At 37.6% G+C, this 8590-nt stretch overlaps 1 protein-coding gene across 1 annotated transcript; it reads left to right on the top strand.

The window, feature by feature from the left end:
* LOC309582313 (epidermal retinol dehydrogenase 2-like) lies at positions 1-8269 on the top strand (the record flags this gene model as incomplete). The annotated part of the gene is made up of 6 exons (XM_082297391.1): positions 1-327; positions 3711-3842; positions 5300-5399; positions 6450-6594; positions 7555-7677; positions 8176-8269. 6 exons carry the CDS (start codon positions 1-3, stop codon positions 8267-8269), a joined length of 921 nt encoding a protein of 306 aa, XP_082153517.1.
* Positions 8270-8590: the final 321 nt, after the last annotated feature.

Here is an 8590-nt window from a genome sequence, read left to right as displayed (position 1 = left end):
ATGTTCAACTTCAGAAGCATCCAGAAGTTACTACAGTACCTGAAATTTTTAATTTTTTTACTTATCGAGAACACCTTCTGTATATTTCCTCTACGCAAAAAAAGTTTTGCTGGTGAAATAGTACTTATTACTGGGTCTGCAAATGGGATTGGAAGGCAGGTTGCCTTAAAATTTGCTCCTTTGGGAGTAACCTTGGTTCTTTGGGACACTGATGATGAAGGTAACAAAGAAACAAGCAGATTAGCCCAACAAAATGGAGCCAACCGGGTGTTTGTCTACCATTGTGACTGCAGCAGTAGGGAGGATGTCTATGAACAGGCAGACAAGGTAAGATCTGCATTTTTGCTTCTTTTTAGTAGAATATCCTACTGAATTTATTGCTTTTTTAGAAAACATACTATTCCCTAGAAGGAAGCAATCCTGCAGGACAATGTCTTTCACCCTTTCAAAAGTAGTTTCTAGATGGAACTTAAACTATGGTTGCAACAAAGTAACTGGGTTTAATCAGTTCCATTGAGATTTATCCATTTCTAGTCTTCATTGTGAGATGTTAAAATTTAGATTAAGAGTATGGTAATGCATGCAGCAGAGATTATCTCCACATATTATCTTATGTAGGCTTTAAAGGTCCTTTAAGACATCAATAAATAATTTTAAAATAACAGAACAGTCAGTGGATATTGTACAAGGGGGATTTTTTCCTTTGCCTATTTATTAAGGAAATCATATTTCTTTAAGGGTGATATGGGATGTAATGTTTTCAGAAATGTCATTAGGATGTGGCTGATCTCCAGCCAAATTGATGATTCCGCTTCAGTTCATTTTTTGATCAATACAGCTGGAAAATAAGATAGAGAAGAGCTCCATTTTCAATGAAACTCTTCTGCTGTGCTGACCTATGCTTTGTAAACTATTACTTTATTGTCATAGCTCAGAAATTGGACATTGAATTAATATTATTAATTTTCACTTTTCCTTAAGCTGCCTGAAAATGCTTCTCAGTGTAATTTCACTTATAATCAGTTAGCCACTCTGCCACTTCATCCAAGTGTAAACTTTTGTTAAATTCTCAATGTACACACTTATATACATGACTCACAAGTCACATCTTTGACATTCTGTGTCTGAAGACATACATCAGAGAAATTAGCTAAATTATTTCATGATGCAAATGTTGATAGATTGTTTCAGAAGAGACTTGGAATGTCACATTAATTTTCCATGAGTTGTGAGTGGAAAGGTGGGGACATGGTGGGGCTCAGCTCTTTGTTTTGTAGTTGTTGCTTTTAGTTTTAACCAAATCAGATTAAGTCTTTCTGAGCAAGGTTATGCAGGTTTGGAACACTTTTTTACCTCAAGAAATGTTCTTGAGAAAAAGTCCATCTAAAAGGTAAGTTGGATTCAGGATCTGTAAGTATCTGGAACTGCAATTCTCATGCTTGCAACCAGCAAGGCATTCTTTTACCCACACTCGTAAGTAGCATGTGGGGCACAGCTCGCTAACTGCAGAGAAAAAAATTCCACTTGGGGTCATCAGTGCTAGATGTTAAGAACCACAGGTGGTATCTTGGTATTACCTGGGCAGTAATGAGGATATATTTATTGTACCATAATAGTATGTCTGCAGACATGAGCAAGGTGTTGAGTGTTCTGTGCTGTGCTGACACAATACACGTTGTTGTTCGAGGAGGATGATCTTTGCCGGGGGCTTGGTCAGTACAGATGATGCAACCCCATCACCTGTGTGAGCCATTGATAATGATGCAAAAAATCTGGACCAGCAATCACAGTAATTTCAGCAATCTTAATATCTATTATCACTTCACAGTGAGATGAAATTTCTGTCTGAGCAACTTGGGGGCAGTACTTCAAATGTGACATTTGATCTTTATTTGGAATGATAGTATAAATCAAACAGCAATTTTTCTTGACATTTCCTTTTGCAAGTACAAAAATCCCCACTTATCTTAGAATTTACCAAGATCAAATATCTTTTAAAAAAATACAATTTTAAATTGGCATTAAACCCCTATTCCCATAAATACTATCTGTTCCTTGCAAAGACATGCACCAAAATGACTAATTCAAGCTTATGTAGTTAATTTCTTTGTTGGACTTCATTGTCCATACTGAACACTTTGAAATTATTTGTTTGCTCACATTTTAGCAGAGTCTCAACAGGTTTGTTTTGTGCCCTCAGGTAATTTTCAGTTTCTAAACACATTAACCAAATCAGCCACAGGACTCCAGCCTGTGGAATTTGCTGTGCCCACATCAGCAAACACTGTTCTGAAGTGCACAGACTGACCTGCCAACAGAAACTTAAAGAACAGTTTAAAATTTAAAAATTGCTGTTACTGTGTCAAATTATTGTTAACAACACCAACATATTCACAGATATTTGCATGTATTGTTCAGTCATGGAGGAGGCAGAAATTTTCTGAGATGGAGAGTTTTTCAACTATGGGCCTCCTCTACTCTTGGAAATTAATCTCAAGTTTTTTATTGGTAATAAGAAAAGTCTTGAGCTTGGACACAGAAGAGAAAGCAATAGCAAGAAAATTAAATTAATTGTTTTTATTTGGTATACTCACTGCAGAAAAACCTAAGTATCCCATAACGTAAGTTTAGTTTCTTTCTAGTAAACAAAAGAGACCATTGAAGTCCCTAAAGAAGAGGTTTTAGAACAAACTGGTCAAGTGAACAGGAACTAATTTTCAGGAACAAGCAGTGTCCACCTGGGACTTCTGAAGGAAATCAGACATGGATCTGATGGCCTATAAATGCAGGATGTGTGTTTTACTATAACAGATGATCAAGGAACAAGGCATAGAAAATATGCCAGTCTTAAGGGGCATTTGAGAGCACAAAACCAGACTATGAACCTGACTTACAGAAAACTGATAGAAATTACATTAACACAAGAATTAACAGACACCTAAAAATTTTGAGACCCCAGATAACCATCCACCTCTAGTTGATTCTTCATACTGTAAGTAAATCTTGGCCATGTGCTTTGATAAAAATCTGAATCATGGCACAAAATCTTATGAAAACAAATGCAAATGGAGCTAATGAAAATTTTATCTATCTATTTCATGGTAGATGCTTTTGTACTCAGAGCATTGATAACCCCCAGTTCTCAGAGCTGAATTCTTTCCAGTTTAGTAAAAATTATATGGAAAGGGGGTTGAGCAGGCTAGGCAGAGGAATGCAGGTTCTCACAATACCAAAAAACAGGGGACTAGGAATTTTCTGATTGCAGTTAAAGTGTGCTCCCAGTGCACACTAAAGCTTTGTCAATTTTGAACTTAGTTTTTTGTGGAAGTCAAAAGTATTCTGGAGTTCAGGGAGAAATTAGACAAATTTGGGGAGTGAGGCAGGGTGGAGAATCACTGGGATATATTAAACACATCTATATATGATATATATACCTTATACCTCTCAAAAGATCCTAAGTTGTAGCATGGGAAAATTGAGTACACTGGAGACCTTAGAGCCCGGGTCCTTTATTCATTGCTTTCCACCATGAGACAAGGGCTAGGGGGCTTAGATGGATCTTTGATCTGATCCATTACAACAGTTCTTACATACTTATGTTTTCATGCACACCAGTTATTGCAAATATTATTAAGTGTTTCCATAAATGAAGCAAAAGAGGCAGTGATACCTTCTAAAGCTTTCTCTTTGTCCTTTTTCTTTTTATTCAGGTTAGAAAAGAAGTTGGGGATGTTACTATTCTAATCAATAATGGTGGCAGAGCTCTTGGAAAAAAGTTCTGTGAGCTTACAGATGAAGATTTTGAAAAGACCTTGAGAATCAACTTCTTTTCTCAAGTTTGGGTAAAGTTTTTGTGGCTTTTTTACTACTGAACGACCAAAAGGTACAGACAAGTATTTTGGTGTGAAAATCATGATGATGGCATCTACCTTAAAAACTCAGCTTGGAATAGAGATGTGAAGGACCTTGGTTGGGAGAATATATGTTGTCATAATCATCCTGTAATTGAAGACACACCACACTGACAGTCTCCCCAGGATGTCTCAGTAATGTTAACACAAACCTGCCTGGGCACTCTGGTAAATCAAAGTCTGTGCAACTGTATGGTGAAACATGCCCTGCCTGTGACAGCTGTGGCTGAAGGTAGTGCTGACATGATGGCATGTGACTTCCCTGCTCCTCATGTTTTCTGGCATCAGAAGGCTTTGCCTAAGAGACTTGCAGCATTCAGGGAGACATGACCATGGTTTACTGGCAGTGTTATGTTTAGAGTTCGACTCCATGATCTTAAAGGTCTTTTCCAGCCTAAACTATTCCATGATTTTATGCTGCACATGTTGGTGTCAGTCTTCAGGCTGTGCTTTCATTCCTAGTCACCATCTGACTAAAGAACATATCTAGCCAGTAAGAATTTGTTCTCTTACCCCTGAATGAATTTGCAGTTATTTGTGGTCTCAGCACACTTTAGGAGGAGGGTTTTTTTTGTGAGAGAGTGTTACTATTGCTACTTGTGTTGCTACTCTTGCACTTCTTGTTTACAAGCCTGAGCGAACAGCCTGCCTCAGGGAACAATATAGCATTGCAACTCATTTGTCAAAAGGCAGCTCTCAATGGAAAATCATTGCAGATAGAAGTCCTCTAAGTATTCCCCAGCCACACTGCATCATTCTTCCAAATACTTGAAGAAAACGGACTGGGAGAGGTGTTCCCCCTGACAGGTCTGAAGAAACACAGGGCAGGAGGATAGTGATGTATTAGGCATTCACATATGGAGTCTAATAGGATTCCTCAACTATTGAAAAAAAATTGTTACTGCTCTTGTCTGTTTTTCTTATCTTCCCCATCATCAAACACCATCACTCTTTCCAGTTAGTATCACCCACAGTGGTGTCCTGGAGTGCTGCAATTGTCAGGCAGTTCAGCTTGATACAAAAAGGGCCCACAGACAGCTGAACTCTCCTTAATGTGTTGACTTCTAGCTCCCTCTTGTGTACCGAACCTTTGGCAAGAGTCTCAAATAGACAAATCGCGAGGAACCAGGAAGCAGAGAAAACACAAACTTTGCTGCTTTTAATAAGATGTTTTAATACTGTTAGATGTTCAGACAGAGGGTAGTCATTCTAGGAAGTGCTGTCTCTCATTTAAAAACCATTACAGAGATAAAAGGTCAGTTGGGCTTCTTGTATATTGAAGGCCCAAAAAGCAAGTCAGGTTGTATAGCCTAATTTTGGAATGAAACATTTTTGTTATGCCTATTTATAAAGGGGATTCTTAAATAAATATATTTATGTTCTTTTAGACTTGCAAGGCCTTTCTTCCAGCCATGGTGGCCTGTAACCGTGGGCAACTGGTTAGCACAGCCAGTGGAGCTGGATTACTGGGACTCTACAGGGCGTCAGGTAAGTATTGTCAACTGCCATTACAAATTAGATCTACACACTAATCACTTTTCTTGGACCCTGCTATCGAGGTCAATAGTATTGATAATACAAGTCATGTTCAGCTTTCACCATATAATTAAGGCTTATGGGAGTGGGCCTGCCCATCCATGCATTATAATCTTTTACACCTTAGAGATGTATTTTTAGGCTGTGTGGTTCCATCATTCACTGTGGGTGAATTCCTGAAGAGTAGCAAACTACCTCTTACACCCGTCTTTGAAGTCAGTCTTTTAGCAAAATTGGATTTCATTGTACGTAACAACTATTTTCACGCACATTTGAAAAAGTTTTAGGAAATGCTGTGTAAGGCAGTATATTAAAACAGTTTCTAACAATTGGAAAATTGTAGAATAATTTGTGTTGGAAGCAATCTCTGAAGGTCACTTGGTCCATATCTGCCCCCAAAAAACAGGCTCGGCTTAGATCAGGTTGCACAGGGCTGTGTGAGGGCAAGTTTTGATCATGTCCAAGTATGGAGTCCCATACATTCATCAAACAATAAAAATCAGACAAGATTCAGTCTTCCTGGACAAACAAAATGGTGTTGCAGTTGCAGGGCAAATCAGAAGTAATAGGCTGAAGCAGCATTTATAAGTAGGGTATTTATATTCTACCACTATAAATAGTTCTTTCTGAAATGTAACCTGTGATATTAAAAGTTGAAGACATTCTGAACTGAAAGAATGCCTGGTTTGTATAAGAGTATCTGGAAATGTACAGCAAATGCTGAATAAGCTCATCTTCCTATAATTCTCCATAGTGCACTAAAAAAAAACTCCTCTGAAAGGATTAATTTTATCCTTAGGCAATTGTGTATCATTCATGGGAAGAGCCAATAATCTCCAGTTAGCATCACCAATATGCTTAAAACACTAGTTACAAGACTGTTAATGACAGAATTAAATAATAATGTGGTTTAAATCGTATTACCAAGAATTTGATTCTGTATATCGCTTTTACTGTGGTGCTTTTGACATTTTGGATATTTCTTCTTTCTTCACTTTTTAGATTATTGTGCAAGTAAGAGTGCAGTCATTGGAATGATGGAAGCCATAAATTCAGAATTGTATCGTGGAGGAAAGCGTGGCATTAAAATCAAAATCATTTGTCCTTATTTTATTAGTACTAGGTTAAGTAAAGGCTTCAAAAGCAAGTAAGTAAAATTTAGATTTGTACTATTTCATATGTAAAAAAAATCACCACTCACCAGGTATATCATATACAGTTTTTGGTTGGTTGATTTGATTTTCAATTCAGTATTTTTGCCCTATTGGCACAAACAACTACGTCTTTTGACTTAAAGAAATGCAAGTGTTGCATACAGTTAATAACAGGAACTGTGTAATAACCTCACAGTCAAGAAACAGTTAGGGATGCACAGCAGTATTTAAGGATTAATGGAACCTTATTTGTCAGGAGAGTGGGCACTGAGGATATTCTCTGCCCCAAGTAAGTAATCTTACAGTGTAATTACAGTTATGGCTGTCAGGATACCCATGACCTGTCCTTATTAATTGTGCCCCACTGTCTGTACTGGCAGGTACTGTACTTCTGAGTGAGAATGGCTGTGGTGATGGTGTCTGCTGCATGGCTCTGTGGCTGCAGTGATGGGAGAGGCTGCAAGCTCTGAATGAGCAGTTGCAGGAGTGCAGGACCAGTGATCTTGGTTTTTCAGGGCTCTTCTCCTGCTTGCACCATCCATCGTCGTGCAGCAGCGTATGCGAGCAGAGCAGAGCCCTTCTCCTAGCTGGTGACAAGCCTGGTCCTGTTTAACTGTCACCTCAGCATTTACAGCAGAAAAGGATTGCTGGAGAGCAATGATGCATAGAATAGCATATGGTGTGGCTAAGCTTGGAAGTTTCCAAAGCTGGAATCACTGTGGGCATCAACTTCATTGTGGTCATCTTACAAAAAAGTCATTAAATTCACAACATCACCAAAGTGCTTTCAATTTATTTTGATGATAGCAGAAGGAAAAAGGTTTGAAGATTCCTTTCCAAGAATACTTGAGGGGAAGGGGGAAAATGCATAAATTTTTTAATTACGTATGTGTGTGTATTTACCTCAAAAGTGAAGTTTCATCATTCCATAACCCTTTTTTCTTGTTTTACAGAAAACCCTGTTTGTTTCCTGTTTATGATCCAGAGTATGCAGCCAGCAGGATCGTGGATGCAATTAAAAAGGAAAAATTTTATTTAATCATGCCTCCAGCTGTATACTTTCTTGGTCTGAAAATGTGAGCATGTGACTTGACTTCTAGCATTACCTTCTTTCCTTCGCCATATGCCTGTAAAATCAGTTTAGTCAAAACAGTCCTTTAGTTAATATTCCTGCAGTCAATTCAGTTATATTTACCCAATTTTAAAGAAACAGTGGGTTTGATTTTTTTAATAATTTAGGTGAATAACATTCCTCCAGCCCCTTCTGTGTCTAATAAATGTCTTAAACTGCAGTTCAGTATAGAAATTTCGAAACTTTTCCTAAGACAGTACACTGGGAGCAATGCCTGGTCTGCTTCTGGTCCCTGCCACCACTGCAGGCTGGGCTTTCACAAAACGTCTTGGTCTGTCATTAGTTTTCCCCATTTATAACATTGAAGTGCCAAAAATGTTATTGCCAGACATTAGAAGTATTGAGCACATAAAATGTATTTGTGATTTCTTTACTTACAGAATACTTTTTTCTTTAAAAAAAAAAAAAGAAAATTAAGCTAACTTGAAGTTTGTCTCATCAGTTTCCTTCCTAGAAAAGTGATGCTATTCTTCGAGTCTCACATTAAGTTCCCTGAGAGCATGGAAGAAGCCTTCGGTGAGAAGAAAAAGGATTGAAACCAGAAGTATTCTGAAGACCTCAAGTGCCATCTAATTGAACATTTTCAGTAAAAAAAAAAAAACATGTTAAATCATGTTTACTTCTTGACAAAAAATTTATTTCTTGTATGCTATTTTACATTGGTCAGCATGCCATTTAATTCTTCACAACTGTCTTTTATGTTTTGCAATTTTCTGAGTAACTTTTGAAAAATCACTAACATTTAAAATTACATAGGTATTATGTTGAGTGACCAAGCAACAACTTTGCATGGACTGTACTGTTTTCAGACTGAAACTTCAATGAGGTAGCCTAAAAACACTGATTTTTAGTCACGA

Source organism: Coloeus monedula (assembly GCF_965178545.1).
Source record: "Coloeus monedula genome assembly, chromosome: 1".
In the NCBI taxonomy this organism is placed as follows: domain Eukaryota; kingdom Metazoa; phylum Chordata; class Aves; order Passeriformes; family Corvidae; genus Coloeus; species Coloeus monedula.
Note: the sequence above shows the minus strand (reverse complement) of the source record. Positions and strands in the feature narration are given on the sequence as shown.